General features: G+C 38.0%; 1 protein-coding gene across 1 annotated transcript in view; it reads right to left on the bottom strand.

The window, feature by feature from the left end:
• Positions 1 to 2,085: 2,085 nt before the first annotated feature.
• Positions 2,086 to 16,753, bottom strand: part of Morc4 (MORC family CW-type zinc finger 4) — a gene marked incomplete in the record, with an annotated part of 67,141 nt that continues 52,473 nt past the window's right edge. The window contains 3 exon segments of the mRNA XM_013504554.1: positions 2,086 to 2,969; positions 3,273 to 3,556; positions 3,875 to 4,568. Of these exon segments, the coding sequence (XP_013360008.1) occupies positions 2,816 to 2,969; positions 3,273 to 3,556; positions 3,875 to 4,568 (1,132 nt within the window).

The raw sequence follows: 16,753 nt of genomic DNA, 5'->3' as shown, positions 1-16,753 counted from the left end.
ATGGACTAGCGACTGTGGAGGAGAAAATTTTAAGGCATGTTCAGAAACTGAAAGAGTTCACATGGGATGGAATAGAGCGCGTGTTTGGAATGTTGGAAGATGAGTCTAGAGAGGTGGCTGAAGCCAGATCCTAAAGGGCTTTAAGCACCATTGCTAAGGAATTTGTATTGCATCCGGTGGGCAACTACAAGCATTAGTCTTTGAGCTAGGGCATGACTTGAAAAAAACTGTTAAAAGCAATTTAGTGATATTTTGTAAGGAAAATTGAGGAGTGAGAATAGGATACAAAGGAGAACAGTTAAGAGTCCATTTCAATGAATAAGGCATGAAAATAAGGGTCTACATTCTGACCAAGGAAACACCGTTAAAAGGCAAATGTGAGGGACATCATAAAGGAGAATTATGATCATGCTAACCTAACAGGAAAGCCAGGAGAAGGTACCTACTTCTTCTTCCTGGTATCTCTGCCTCCATGCCAGATCATGAACTTGGTAAGGCTCGGGGACACTTTTTAATCTCTCTACAGTGGTATGTACTACCTCATGCTGGTATAGTTTCAGAGTAAATAGGTAACAAAGCAGTAGCTCTGGTATTCAACAAATCCACACAGCTAACTTTTGCTGGAGAAAGGAATGTGAGGTCAACACCATGGGGCAACAGAATATGAGCGGGGAGGGGGTGGAAATAAGCACTAGTAAAGATGAGTTACATTTTTGCACATTTTTCTTTTTAAAGCTCATTATACAGGTTGAACCTTCAATTTTTGTTTTTGGTACCAGGAATCAAACTCAGGACCTTGCGCTTGCCAGGCAGGCGCTGTGCCGCTGAGCTATATCCCCGGCCCCAGGCTGAACCTTGAATGCTCTAAAAGATTTTCTTCATCACACTCCCTCCCACTCATATTACTGTATTCGTACCTGTGCAAGGTCCCACACCTCCCAGCCCCCATCTGATGGACAATTATCTCTGAGAAAACGGCTGGATATGCTACCCTTCCCTCAGTAATATTTATAATTTAGACAACTGAGGTCTTTGACTATCATGTCTAATGTGGAAGTTAATCCTGTGGCAAGTGGTAGATGAGTAGGGGCTGGGGATATCTTTAAATCACTCAAAGGGTAAAGCCTGCCTCTAGCCTCTCCTTATTCTCCGTAGTCTTATCATAGTCGGCATTTCCTTTAAAAGGAGACAAAAGATGTTTGGAAAAGCCTACTCAAGGAACTCTGCAGTGGGGAAACACAATAAATATCCAAAGCATTTTCTCTGGATTAGTTAACCTTTTTTGCCACAACTTGATTCACCTCTTCCTTTCATTATTTCTATCCTCTACTTATATTTTACTGTTGATGTATTTTTGTGTTCATTGTTCAATGTCATATGAGGAGTACCTTGAACTCTTTGGAGAGTATTACTATATAATACAATAAAGCAGTGAATTAATAAAATGTCTCCTTTTATAAGAGTATGAGTTTGACTATTTCTAATACTATAAGACCTATCCCTCACTTAGGATAGCCTAGATTAGGTAGACATATTCTAAGGGACAACAGATAGATCTCCCTCCTCTAATATATCCCCTCCTCCACACAGTTTAGTGATATATATTTTAAAATTTTGAGACTTGAAGGTTTTTAAGACTCTCTCTCTCTCTGTCTCTCTCTCTCTCTCTCTCTCTGAGGCAGGGTCTCACTATGTAGTTCAGGTTGGCCTTAAACTCACTTATGTAGCCCAGGCTGGTCTCAAACTCACGATTATCCTCCTGCCTTAGCCTCCCAAGTGCTGAGATTACAGGTGTGTGCCACCAAGCCTGGCAGGTATCTCTTATTAAAATCCAAATACCACAGAAGGTGAGTAGCTGGGTTATGCCTTAACATTATTTCCCTTTACATTAACTTACCAATACTACCAAACACATTTTTTACATTCTGGGTTTTTCCATGCTTTTGCTTATGCCGTTCTTCTAGAGGTAATGCTAAATTTAACATAAATTATGAACAGAATATTATTTTACACTTTCACAAGTCTCACCTGATACCCAAATCCAAGCCTACTTGTCCTTTTTAAAAACAATTTATTTTTCCAATGTAAGAAGAACAACAAATTTATTGTAGAAAATTTGAAAAAGGCAGGAAGAAAGGAAGAAGAAAAATATGAACCATAGTTCTACCACCTAAGGAACAACCATATAAATAGTGTGGTCATGCTTATTCTTTAAACCTTAGAGCAGGTTCCATTTCTGATGTGTTATCTTCCTCCGACTTCCTTCCCTAGATTCACTATGCATGTTTGTACCACTTACTTTTGTGGATGGTTAGTTAGTTTGGCATATCTTGTGTTTCCAACCAGACTATTAAAACCTTCGCAAGCTGAAATCATGAATTATACTTCTTCACTTACTCCCAAATACCAGGTACACAGGACCCAATATCTGCTCACTGATTAAACCTAAGTGGATATGAATCACTTCAGAAAGGATATGAAATAGGACAAATATCTAGGTCATGAAAATTAAAGCTTTCTGGTCACCTAGCTTGGTGACTATTGGTTTTCTGTTCCTGCCCTCTTGAAAGTCTATTTAAGTGGCTTCTTTCTCCATACCAAAATTTAGTAAGAAGCAGACTGATTAAGAGCCAGGATTTGCCCAGATTCTCTATATAAGGAAAAAGGAGGTGGGAGAGAAAGAGAAAGGAGAAGAAGAGAGGAGAGGATTAGAGAGGGAGAAGGGAGGGGAAAGACAATAGAAAACAGTAAGAAAGAGCACATAGCACATAGGCTGAAGAGAAGTGAAAGATAGAGAAGAATTTATGTAGTACGCTCAATCCAGTATGTGATTTGCCTCCAGCACTGTGTACAGGATCCCATCCACTTGTTCTGAGTCATACCCGATCTCACGAAGCTCCAAGTGAGGGAGAACAGAAGTAAGAAGATAGCTGATGTGGATACGCAGCCGTGTAAGCTTTGCCAAAGCCCTGTATGATGGAGTGAGGGGGCAGAAGAGATGACATGAAGTCATTAGCCAACAAAATAAAATGAAGCCCCTTCAAAATGGGTCTTAATTTTCTCAAAAATTAAGTTTCTATTATCTAGAAAAAAAGAAGGCACAATGCCACCAAGCACAGGGCAACTGGCTGCATCTTTCTAAGTACTTACTCAATCTTGGTGGCTGGCCTATGCATTAAGGCTTCCTTACTGTCTATGGCCAGTAGCTGGGGGTCTTAAGGGATGCTTCCCATTAGCACTCACAAGCTGATAACTAAACCCTAGTAATTAACCTTTCTAGGTCATCTCCCTCTGAGGTCCGGTAGGAGACCTGAGCCTTCTGCAGCACTTCCAGCAGTGTCTGTGTCTCCTTCAGTTTCTCTTTTAATTCTTGCTTTTCCTCTTTGGTTCTTTCTAGCTCAGCTTTCAGAATCTGGAATTCAGCTTGGCGATAACCCATGTGTTTCTTGCTCCAGTACAAGCCCTCTGTCTCTTGGGTACTGTAGGTTACCAATTCATGTTGAACTTTCTTGAATTCAGAATGCCAGTGATTCTTCTCCTGTTCTAGCTCCTCCACCTGCAGTTCAAGAAACAGAAATTCAGTGGCTCCACATACTGAAAGGGTAAGAGAATGCCCAAAATGATCTTTACTCTATTTACCCTGTGATTCCATTATGCATGCTTGTATTCCTCTACTTATGGAAATCCCTTTTCAATCACATGTGGGAAGGAAGCCCATAAGAATTCCCTCAGTCTGAGGCATACCACAGAATGGTTTATAGACATACCTGTATTTTGTTTAAAGACATCAGAAAATGGAATCATCAGAGCACCAACACCCCAGTCCTTTGATTATAAAAATCTCTTATTCCTAGTGATTATGTGTTGCCCAAACCTTTTGCTGGAACAAATTCCTTTCAGCCAAAACACGTTCCAATTTTTCTGTAGTTCTCTTCAATTCTTCCAGCTCGCCTTGGTTATTCATCTTTGGTGTATTATGACCTCCAGCCTCCTTGCACCCTCTTCGTTTCTCTCCAAAGGCTACAGCAGAAATTGTGGTAGAGGACACAGAAGAATAAGGCACTGGGTTCCAGGATTCAACTGCTTTTCTTCTTTCAGCAAGCTCCTCTCTGTTAAAAGGGATTAGCTGAATGGGAGCTCCTGAATCTCTAACACCTTTTGCAACACCAACAACAGCTACAAATGGTCCCTTGTTCACATCTTCTTTGTTTATGCATGTGCTACTTCTGTTAGATTCTTCTGCTACCAATCTTGGCATCTGATCTTCTAATTCTCCAGGAAGCAGGGACCCTTGGTGTTGGTCTTGGGCCCCCGGATATAGAACAGAAACTTCCCTATTCTGTCCTGTATTCTTGTTTGCTTCTGGGTATTCTGGGAAAAGATACGGCGGTGTGCTTCTCTCAAAACTGGATTTATCATGGCTATTCTCCCCTTCTGGGTAGGGAAAAACTGCCTCTACCCTCCTGAAAGAGCCATGCATGGAATAATCTATAGGAGATGCATTCATCTCAGGCTGGATCCTTCTTCGTTTTTCCACAGGTTCTTCACCAAGTATCCATTTGTACTTACTGCAAGAGGAAATTAAACTGTAAGTTGTCATAAGTATGTTATACTATGGAGTCCTGCCTCAAATTCTCCACATTAAATATATCTCTAGGTGCTAAGCTGAGCATGGTGGCACATGCCTGTTATCCCAGCACTCGGGAAGCTGAGGCAGGAGAACTGCCCTGAGTTTGAGGCCAGCCTGGGTTATACACAGTGAGTTCAAAACCAGCCTGAACTACAGAGAGATCCTGTCTCAAAACAAAATAAGCCCTCCCCCTGCAAAAAAAGAAAAAACCTTTAGATGTTACTCACAGATCATTTAAAGTTATGAATATAACTGCTATGGTTTAGATGTAGTTTGTGCTCCAAGGGTTCATGTGTTGGAAGCTATATTCCTAGTGTGGCAATGTTAAAAGATGGTATGGAACCTTTAGAAGAAGTAGCCAGTAGAAGTGTGCTACATCACTGAGAGTGCTGTCCTCTGAAGAGACTAAAGTAGACTTCATGGGACCCTGAATTATTTCTCATGAGAATAAGATGTTATAAAAGAGGGACCCTGAGTCACACTCTTTGCTTCCTGTCTGGCAACATGACCTTTTCCTCTCATATATACTCCAATCATCATGATGCTACCCATCATAAGGCCTTTATCAGCGCCAAGCTAATACCAGTACCATGCCTTTGAGACTCCAGAACAGTGAGCTAAGAAAAAGCCTCTTTTCTTTATAAGTTCACCCATTTTCATGTATTTCATTATAGTAAACAAAAACAGACTAGTATATATCTATTTGTGAAGCCATAGCACCTTCATTCACGCAACTGGCTAAATTAGCAAACTGTTGTTTAGGGAGAAGTGAATTTAAAAGTTTTAAAGGGTCACTATGTAGATACAACAGGACTAGACTGCTTTTGGTTAACATTCTAAAAGTAAGTAGCCGAGCACAGTGGCGCACACCTGTAATCCCAACACTTGGGAGGCTGAGGCAGGAGGAGCACTGTGAGTTCAAGGCCAGCCTCAGTTAGTGAGTTTGAGGCCAGCCTAGACTACATAGACAGACCCTGTCTCAAAAAAAAAGCCAGTAAAATTCTCATAGCATATTTGAAAACAGCTTGACTTGGAAGTTTCTTCAGTGCAAGTAACAGAAGATAAACAAGAAAAATATATACACCCAACATCCTCTAACACAAGAACAGAATAAAAAGGTCATAAAAAGCCTTGTGGTGTATGCAGAGAATAAAGCCACCTTGTTAATTTTAAAGTGTCATAAAGCCCTTCCATTATAAAAAGCTTACGCACAGCTTTTATATTGCAATAGAACACAGTATAGTTCATCTGCCAGCCAACTGGATTATGGCTATTGCCTATTATTCACTTGTAAAAGTGAATTAAAACACAAGGCCCCAGTCAGAAACAAAGAAAGTGACTTAGCCAATTCAAATCATTTCCCCATTGTAACAAAGAACTCCCCTTTGTCAGGCATAAACAGACATTCCCTCAGTTCTTCAGAGAAGCCCAGGATGATGGCCTCAAATCACCTTCCATGCCTGGCTGCTGTAAGCACCAACGGTTGAAAACACTAACAAAACAACTGAGAAATCAATAGGCAATTTCATAGTGTGTATCATCAGGATGGGAACTTCATTGTTATTCTTTTAAGTATTTTGCCCTTTTTCTCTGTATAACCAAGAAATTTCAAGGTAAAAATCAACTTTTGAACTTGCAATGAGAACCAGGCATGTTATTGGTTACCTCCTAGTACCTAAAGGTTGCCCGTATGTCTCTGTAGCTTCTGTGAACATTCACAACACATCTCAAACCTTAGCTTCTTATAAGGACCTACATGTTCTTCATGAATAAAACTGGCCTGCATAGGCCAACCTGAACTGCAGAGTGAAACCCTGACTCAGAAAGACAAAAACCAAAACAAAAACAAAACAAAAAAAAAACTGGTTTGCATTTCAATAGATCCTATTGTGACAGCCTTATAGGAAAAGCAACGGGATGTAGAGGATGTGTGAAAACAAATATATCCCTCTTTAAACATATGTAAGGAACACTACAGATGGTTCATTTAGTGGTGGTACTGAGGAAGATAGTAAAATAATCAGTTGGCAAGAAAGAAGAAAGGCATGTATAATACTAGAGAGGGACAACAAAGTTTTATGAAAGGCAATCAAATCATATTTGCTTTATCTTTATTTTCCTACCTTTAAGGGTTCCGTCCTAATTATCTTCTCTGTGGACCCCATATTCCTTTTCTCAGTAATCCTATACCACCTCTTGGCTGCCTCTGGGCAGTAACTACCACATTCTCCCAAGTCCTAACCTCCAGTATTGAATTTCCAACTGTCCATCACACCTGTTCCTTCTCCTGCTTCCTATTTGTGTTAACACCACCAAATGGTCAGTAATTTTTATAATTTCACGCATAACTTATACATTATCAATACTCCAGTTCAATTTCTCATTACTCTCCAGGACCACTGCAATGGCTTTGTCTGGTCTCTGGTCTCCCCTTCTCTCATGTCCTGATCATTCATTGGTCTGATTATGTTACTCCTCTATTTGGAACCTTTATTTGGTGCTTCCCACAACACAAAAGCTCAAATGGCTTAGGTTGGTATTCAAGCGTTTCTATGTCAAAATATAGGAAATCCTAGTGAGCACTTACTGCGCACCAGTGTCGTAAGTGCTCAACATGCATTAGCTCATCTAATTCTTCCGATAACCCCACGGTAAGGTAACTCAATTTTTTAAAAAGGATACAGAGGAAGAAGTAGCTTTTTAAAGATAGTACATGGTAGAGCTGGAACATAACCCTAACTTTATATTCCATTACAAACACCAGTTAAACTGAATGCTCCATGATTTCTCACACTGTCCTTTGACTGAAATGACCTTCTTCTTCCTAACACTGCCCTTTCAAAGTGCTTTCTGCATTGTTTCTGTTTTTTTTTTTTTTTTTTTCCCCCCCGGTACCAGGAATTGAACTCATGACCTTGCGCTTGCCAGGGAGGCGCTGTGCTGCTGAGCTAAATCCCCAGCCCCTCTGCATTGTTTCTGTATTTGACCACTCTCACCTTAGTATTTCACTAAGACAGACAACAATATATTCAACTTAGGATATCTTATTTTTTATACACTCATTTCCATGTTTCCTATGTTTAGGGCGCTATGATAGAAAAGAATAAGGACCAAAATACACAGTTCCATTATGGCGTACATGTTCTCCTTCCAAATGAAATACTTTTAAACATCTTTATTGAGATATAAATGCCATAAATTCACACAACTGAAGTGTACAATTCAATTGTTTTACTCTGTTCAGTTATATGACATTATCATAATCTAAGTTTAGAAAATTTATATCATCCTAAGAAATCTCCTACCACTCTCCATACCTTCGCCTACCTCCAGGTAATCACTCATCTAATTTCTGATGTATCTCAAATAGGTAAAGCAACTCTAGGCATTTCAAATGGAATGATAAAACATGTTGTATTTTCTTGAGACAGGGTCTCACCATGTTGCCCAGGCTGGCCTTGGACTTGTGGGCTTAAGTGATCTTTACCTCAGCCAGGTATGCACCAACATGCCTGGCTTCCTGTGGTCTTTTTTGTCCTTAAGGTTCATTCATGTTGTAGCATTTCACTGATGCCATGGTGTCCATATGGTTTGAGTGTGTTCCTCAAAGGTTCATATAGTGAAATTTAATCCCCATCATGAGATAGTAAAAGAGTGGAAACTAAATTCAACTATGATGTTTACTTTTATTATTATTTTGTTTTGTTTTGCTTTTGAGACATGGTCTTGCTGCGTAATTCATGCTAGTCTTAAACTCACCATGTAGCCCAGGTTGGCCTCAAATTTGAAGCAATCCATCTATCTCAGCCTGCCAAGTGCTGGGATTGCCAGTGTGTGCCACCACGCCCCGCTCAACCATGGTGTTTAGAGGTAAGAACCTTTGGGAGGTGATTAGGATTAAATAAGGTCATCAGGGCAGACCCCTGATGATTATATGAGAAAGAGAAAGAGTGAGACCAGAGGGTACAGATGTAGACACACATGCATACTTCCTGTCTCTTCCCATGTGACACCCTGTACCACCTCAGGACTGCCAGAAAAAAGGACTTTTTTCTAGTTTTCTGAGACAAGGGTCTCGCTATATAGTTCAGTCTGGTCGTGAACTCACTATGTAGCCCATGCTGGCCTCGAACTTGCACCAATCCTTCTGCCTCAGCTTCCTGAATGCTGGGATTACAGATGTGCACCACCATGCCTGGCCAGAAAAAAAGGACTTCATCAGGGCTAATGTTATGCTGTTTGGATTTACAGCCTCCAGAACTGAGTCAAATAAATCTATTTTCATTGTAAAGTTACCCAGCCTCACGTATTTCATCACAGTAAGAAAAATTTGACTACTAAAATCCCTTTGTATAGCTGAGGAACAGTTCATTGTATGGATAATCCACATTTTGTATTTATCCATTTACCAGTTGACAGACATTTGGGTTCCTTCCACTTTTGGACTACTGTGAATAATGCTGCTATGAATGCATATGTACAGTACAAGCTTTTATGTGACTATATGTTTTTAGTTTTCATAGGTATGTATTTAGAAGTGGAATTATTGTGTCATATAGTAACTCTATTTTTACCATTTTGGAGAAATGCCAGATTCATCTCCAAAGCAGCTGCAATATTTTGCATTTATACCATCAATGTATGACAGTTCCAATTTTGCTACAATCTCACTAACACTTGCTATTGGCCATTTTAAAAATTATAGTCATCTTAGTGGGTGTAGAGTAGCAGCTCTTTGTGGTTTTGGTTTGCAAGTCCTTGAAGGCTAGTGATGTTGAGCATCTTTTCATGCATTTATCCATCATTTACATATGTTCTATAGAGAACTGTATATAGGGATCTTTTGCCCAGTTTTAAGTGGACTATTCTTTTTATAAGTGAATTACAGTAGTTTTATCTAGTCTGGATTTCAATCCAACATCAGGTACTATTTCCAAAGTTGTTTTCCCATTCCGTGTGTGCTCTTTTCACTCTCTTGACGGTGACCTTTACAGCTTACAGTAGGCCAATTTAACTATTTTTCATTCTCTTGAGCTTTTGGTGTCATACTTGAGAAACTACAGCCTAATCCAAGGTTGAAAAGACTGACTCTCATGTTTTCTCCTAAAGAGTTTTAAATTTTTAGCTCTTAAATTTAGATCTGTTTTATGTATAGGGTGAGAGAGGATCCAACTTCATTTTCTTGCTTGCAGTATCTAGTTGTTCTGGCACTATTTGTTCAAAAGACTATTATTTCCCCACTGAATTGCCCTGACAACTTTGACAGAAATCCAGTGATCATATATGTGAGGACATATTTTTTACTGTTTCACTGATGTATGTATCTAACCTTGTATCAGCACCAATCTTTCTTGATTACTATAGCTTTACTGTAAAATACAAGAGGAAAGTGTGACTCTTCCAACTTTCTTTTCTTCTTTCAAGATTGTTTTGATGATTGTACATCTCTAGAATTTCCATATGAATTTAAGGGTGAGGTTGATGATTGATAAAAGCCATCTGGTATTTTGAAAAGGACTATAAGGAATCTGTAGATCATTTTGGAATTACTGTCATTTTAACACTATTAAATCTTCTGAGCCACAAACAGGAAATATCTTTATTTAGATTGTCTTAGGGGCTGGGGATTTAGCTCAGTGGCACAGCGCCTGCCTGGCAAGCACAAGGTTGTGAGTTCAATTCCTGGTACCAGAAAAAAACAAAAAACAAACAAACAAAAAGATTGTCTTTAATGTCATTCAACAATATTTTATGGTTTTCAGTATATAAATGTTGTTTGCAATGCTTTCATATTTCTTTTTTTTTTTTTTTTTGGTTTTTCTCCGGTACCGGGAACTGAACTCACGACCTTGCGCTTGCTAGGCAGGCGCTTTTGCCGCTGAGCTAAATCCTCAGCCCCGCTTTCATATTTCTAAATATTTTATAATTGAATTATTTTCTTAATTTTTATTATACTTTTCAAAGAGCCAAGTTTTGGTTTCACTAATTTTCTCCATTATTTTTTAGTCTCTATTTCACCTCTATTCTAATCTTTATTGTTTCCTTTCTCCTGCTTGGTTGGGTTTAGTGCTCTTTTTTTGTTTTGTTTTGTTTTATTTTTGTTTTTTGAGAAAAGTCTCGCCATGTAGTTCAGGTTGGTCTTGAATTCATTGTGTAGCCCAAGCTAGCCTCAAATGCACAGAGATCCTCCTGTTTCAGCCTGTCAGAGTGCTGGGATAACAGGTGTGCAACACAATACCTGGCATGTTATTACATCTTTCTAATGAACTTTATCACTCTGAAGTGGCTCTATATCTAGTAACATTTTGTTTTAAAGCATATTTTGTCTGATGTTAGCAGAACTAGTCTAGGTCTCTTATATTGTAGTTTCTGTTTGATCAATAGCTATCATTTTATTTTCAAACTGTTTGTATCTTTGAATCTCTAGTATGTTTCCTAAGTAGACAATCTATTTAGATATTTTAAAAAACCTAACAATATTTGTCTTTTGATTGGACTGTTTAATCCAGTCACATTTAATGTTATTACAGATCTGGTAGAAGTATCTTATTTAGTTTTTTTGTTTTCTGTTGTGGGACATTGTTCTTTTCTTCCCCTTTTATTACTCTTTTTACATTATGTGGACATTTTCTAGTATAACATTTACAAATATAAAAATTTATTGCTATAATTATTTTATACAATGAGCCAGCCAAGAGAAGAAAGCACAGCAAGTACATAGTTATACTTTGTTTTACTTGCTTTCCGTTTTTTACCATTTTTCTGTTTTATTCATTTTTGACTGTGGGTCTGAGTCACTATCTACTATCATTTTCTTTTACCAGTACAATTTTGCTTCCATCTACCATCTACTCTTTTTGTTCTGTTACTGTCAAATATTTTATATTTGTACATAAGTTCAATAAAAGTGATATATATAAAATTACTTACAAATGTATATTGTTTTATATAATTTTTCTTGAAATTGGTTGAGAATGCAAAGAGGAAGAAATATACCAATGTGCCCTGCCTTTAAAAAATGCCACTGCCCTTTAAAATTAATTAGTTACCTTTATCAGCATTCTTTGTTTTTTAATGTGAATTCAGATTACTGTCCAGCATTACTCCCTTTTACCCTGAAGAACTCCCTCTAGTATTTTTTGTAAGGGAGATCTGCTAGCAACAGACCTCCCTTACAAAAGGGGAACATTACAAAATGTTCACCTTCATTTCCAAAGATAGTTTTACTGCAATTAAGATTCTTGGTTGACAATCTTTTTTTTCGCAGTCTTCTGATACCATTTTTGGCAGTTTCCCATTGCTATAACAGAACACTTAAGGCTGTGAAACTTATAAAGGAAAGAGGTTGCTTTTGGCTCCTGGCTCTAGATGCTTCAAAGATTACATGGTCACATCCTGTTGAATTCTTGTGAGGGTTTCACAGTAGTTCAATTCATGGCAAAAAATGGAAAAGCACATAGACATGCAAAGAGATCACACAGTGAAAGAAGCAGTAAGAGAAAGCTGAACTCATAACAACTCACTCTCACAGCAACTAATCCATTCTAATGGAAACTACATTAATCCCCTCATAAGAGCACAGGCTCCATGACCCCTACCACCTCTTAAAGGCTCTACCAACTCTTAATACTGTTGTTACATTGGCAAAGAAATAAGAACATGAATTTTGGTGGGAACAAACAATATCCAAACCATAGCAGCAGTCCATTGCCTTCCAGTTTCTATTGTTTCTAGTGAGAAATCATCTGTTGATCATTTTCTCACTCTGCTTTGGAGATTTTCATTTCACCTTTAGTTTTCAATATTTTCACTATGATGTGTCTGGCTATGAATCTTTTTGTATTTATCCTATTTTGAATTTACTGAGCTTGAATGTGTAGGGTGTGGAAATTTTCAGCCATTTTTAAAAAAATATTTTTCTACCTCTTTTTCTCTTTTTCATATACTGTTATGCAAAGATGGTGGCTGTTTTCATTTTTCTTCATTTTTTTCTGTGCTCTTCTGATTACATGACCTATAACTGATTTATCTTCACATCTGTTGATCCTTTCTTCTTCCAACACTAATGTGCTGTTGAGTCTCTATAGAGAAAATGTTACCTTATTGTAATTCCCATACAATTCTGGAAAATTCTATACCAGAATTTCCATTTCATTCTCTTTTTTAAAGATAATTTCTGTTCTTTTACTAGTCTGTATTTGATGAAACACTGTCACACTTCATTTGCTTAAGACATATTTCTTGAATTTTGATAGTAAGCCTCCAAAGCCACACACACACACACTTCAAATGATGAGGTTTTCTGAATCTGTTTAATGTTTTGAATATATTTTTAATGGCTGCTTTGAAATCTTTGTCTGCTAAATCCAACATCTCAGTCTTTGCAAAAGCAGTTTCTGCTCTTTCCCTCCGATGTACAGGTTATACTTTCCTGTTCTTTGCCTGTCTTATTTTCTTTGAAATTGGTTATTTTAGATAATAGAATATAGAAATACTGGACACTGATTTCCCCTCACTCTGGGGGTTGATATCACTGCTGTTTGCTTGGTTTTTAACTTAATGACTTGGCTGAACTGACTCCATGAAGTTGATTTTCCTTTTGGTATGCAGCCTCTGAGGTTTTTGCTCATGTTTTTCTAATTGATTTTATTCTTTTGCCTGGCCACCTGGGGTTCATCCCTGGCTCAGCATAAGCCACTTGTTGGTCAAAGGTTGTGCTTAAGCTCCTTTGGTCAGATAGATTCTTATCCCTTTATTACTGGAAATGTGTATGGGTTGGAGGCTATCAAAATTCAAGGAGTTTATGTTGCCATGCCACATTCTTCCAGGTACTAATAGCTTAGATATTCCCTCTTTAGTTACTGGTAGAGATCACAGCCGTGAGCATGTACACTGCATTACAGTTTTTCAGAGATGTGTGTGATTTTATTTTTAGTTTGGTTTCCTAGGACTTGCGCCTGGATCAATGTATTGTTTAGCCAGTGGTTGGTCAGTGGTAAAGCTTAAGCCTCTATGACAATGAAGTTCCTACTCTTTGTTGTTTGTGTGTAGCTTGCGTTTTGAGTCTACTTTATGTCCTGCTCTAATTACGTCTTAGTGGGTGCTAACTTGTGCTTATACACAGCCTTCCTAACACCCAGGATTGACTTAGATCACAGGAGGATCTTCTTAACTGTCTTTACCTGATTCTATTACCAAACTTCTTATTATGTGGCCATTTTGCTGTATCATGGAGTCATGAGTGCCCTACTTCTTCCAGAGTGAAATCACTTTTTCATGAATAGGTGCTAGGGTGGTTTCGGGGTGTTCCCCTGCCTGCATGAACTTCTCATATATGAACAAGTTTGGGTAGAGTAATGGGGGCCTAGTATTATCAGTTTTCTGTGTCTGGGTGAATGCCTCTATCTTGCAAGTGGGGGCTGAGTGGGAGAAAAGAAAACTGAATGGGAGAAGAGATACTTAGTCATTCTGGGTCTACCTGCAATAAAGCTTGTACAAAACAGAGCTGGAGGAGATGAAAAAAGGCAGAGGTTTGTCCCTTCCAGGTGAAACCATAACTCTAGACAGGGAACAAAGGGAAGAAGCAGCCCCCATCTTCCTGACCACACCCAAGTACTGGGATTAGCACTCTCTTAAGCAGTTTCTGTAAACAAGAGTCTGGAAAGGGATAGAAACAAATCACGGTTTAAATGCTATTGACTCTTGCTGTTCTCCCTGATTATTTTAGTAGATTTCGTGAATTAATATTTCCTATACTTGTTGTGTGCCCTTAGAACAGTATATATTTACATATAAAACTGACTACTCTAAGCTCCTTCATCTTAGATCCTATCATTACCCTAAAAAATACCTTTTATACAGAAAGTGCTCTAACTTTCTGACTAAACTTTTAAGGTGAATAAATGAACAGAAAGGAGTTATTTACTTTAGTAGAAATAAGCTGTCTTCCCCTAAGAAGTTATGCTATTTACATTCTGGCTGAACCTATTTATTGAAGGTCTTCTCTTCCCTTTATTAGATTTTGAAAACTCATAGAGTTATTTCTAATGACACCTTCGGAGACCTTTTTAACCTATCCACACAACTTCTTACAGTTATCTTGAACAATCTAGGCTTTATTTTACATAGAGCTAGTAATCTGAACTACATGACTCAAGGACTCTTACCAGTTTTAGCTTTTAATAATGAAGGAGACCTTTGCAATTTTTTTTTGGTACTGGGAATCGAACTCAGGACCTTGCACTTGCCAGGTAAGCACTGTACCGCTAAGCTATATTCCTGGCTCTGACCTTTGCAAGTTTTGATAAATCTATTATTCCATTAACATTGGTATATCAGAACCCTGTATATTTTATTAAACTTGTGAGCATTTCCATCTTTTTTTCCTTAAATGGCAGGCTCTCCCCAGTAGCTGCAACTACATCACAGTACCTAATTCTCCAATCAGTTTGAACCCCCTTATACGGGTAGCTCAAAATGACACAATTACTATTTACTAACCTTATACAACATATACCTTGCACAATATGAGTGGCATCAGTTATCATATATATCTTGAAAGAATCTTATTTCCAATAAATTAAAATTATACATGAATGGTCAAAGTACTTTACCTGTGTTCTACAGCCAGAATCTCACTCTGGATATAGCATTCCATACAGACTCATACAAAAATCCCAACAAAGACTGATGAAGTATGCCACCCAATGGAGGTATTGCAATACTGCACCCATAAAATACATGATATAAAGAAAAAATTAGCATTTGTAATCCTATTAAGGTTACCAAAATCCACTACAGAGTTACAAAAGAAATAATGGGAAAAGGAAAAGTCATCATAGTAGGGGAAGAATCAAAAGCAACGATATGAACATCTTCAGAGGATCAAGGTACTGAGGCAACAATGTGCTTCGAAATACAGAGTATTTACTGTGTACCCCATGGGAATTTAGAAAGTATAGGTGGGTATAAGGTAAAATTAGGCTCGAACTTCTGAGACTAAGGCTGCACTATATATTTTTTACCTTTTTCCTAAAAAATTCAATCTTAGAAATTATTCCTGCTGGGCATGGTGGCACACCCCTGTAATCCTAGTACACGGGAGGCTGAGGCAGGAGGATCGCTGTAAGTTCAAGGCCAATCTGGGCTACACAGTGAGTTCAAGGCCTAGCCTGAACTATAAAGCAAGACTATGTCTCAAAAAACATGAAAAAAAAAGATATAGTTCCTTCAGTGACTCAAATTCAACCATTCCTTACTTAGTACCTACTATATTCCAAGACACTGATCTAGATGCTTTCATACAAATTCTCATTTGACTCTTTTAAGAGTTTTATCAGTTTTGTTCCCAAAAGCTTATTTCCTCTTGATACTGTTCATGTTCAAGGGCTCTTGAGGTTCCTCCATTATCTACAAAGTTTAATTGTAGAAGAATCAATGAATAAGGGACTTGCACACCTGTGCAGATGTTTATCTAGATGAGAGGCTGAAAAGTTCCACCTAAGAAGCAACAAAGGGGAAATGAATCAGTAACACTGGGGGTAAAGAAAAACCAGGATTCATTTTATCCTATGATATCTTCCATTGCTTCTATCCTACAATATATTAAGAAGACACCCAAACTGAAGAGTCACTGCCAAATTCACGTCCACTGCAAAGTCACAGTACTGATGATTGTATAAATTTTGACTTTTAGAGAGTAATTCTGTGCCTGCCCTATGGCTTGCCCATGCAAGTGTGAGAAAAACAGTAGAAGAGAAACTAAGCAGTAATATTTAGGTGTACTGAGTTAATTTTCATGGAAGTCATATCTTTCAGTGCTTCAAATATACAGTATTTAGGAAAATGAATAGTTATGTTCCTTCCTGTTTTAAGGACTAACAAAATGACATGGGTGAGGTCCTAGAAGATGAACAAATGCAGCCCAAGATGAAATTTTACTAATTATTTACTCTAGGAATAATGAACAATATAAGGTTAACCTAATAGCATAGCTTTCTAATAGTTATTTTTATACGCAGACAACATTTACTAAGCATTTGAAGCCCCAAAGGATTCAATATCCACAAACTGAAGGAAATGACCAATGCTCATCTATATAACATTACCTTATTTAATAGCACT

Source organism: Chinchilla lanigera, unplaced genomic scaffold (assembly GCF_000276665.1).
Source record: "Chinchilla lanigera isolate Chin_1 unplaced genomic scaffold, ChiLan1.0 scaffold00089, whole genome shotgun sequence".
Taxonomy (NCBI): domain Eukaryota; kingdom Metazoa; phylum Chordata; class Mammalia; order Rodentia; family Chinchillidae; genus Chinchilla; species Chinchilla lanigera.
The sequence above is the reverse complement of the archived record's forward strand: the minus strand, read 5'-3'. Positions and strand labels throughout refer to the sequence as shown.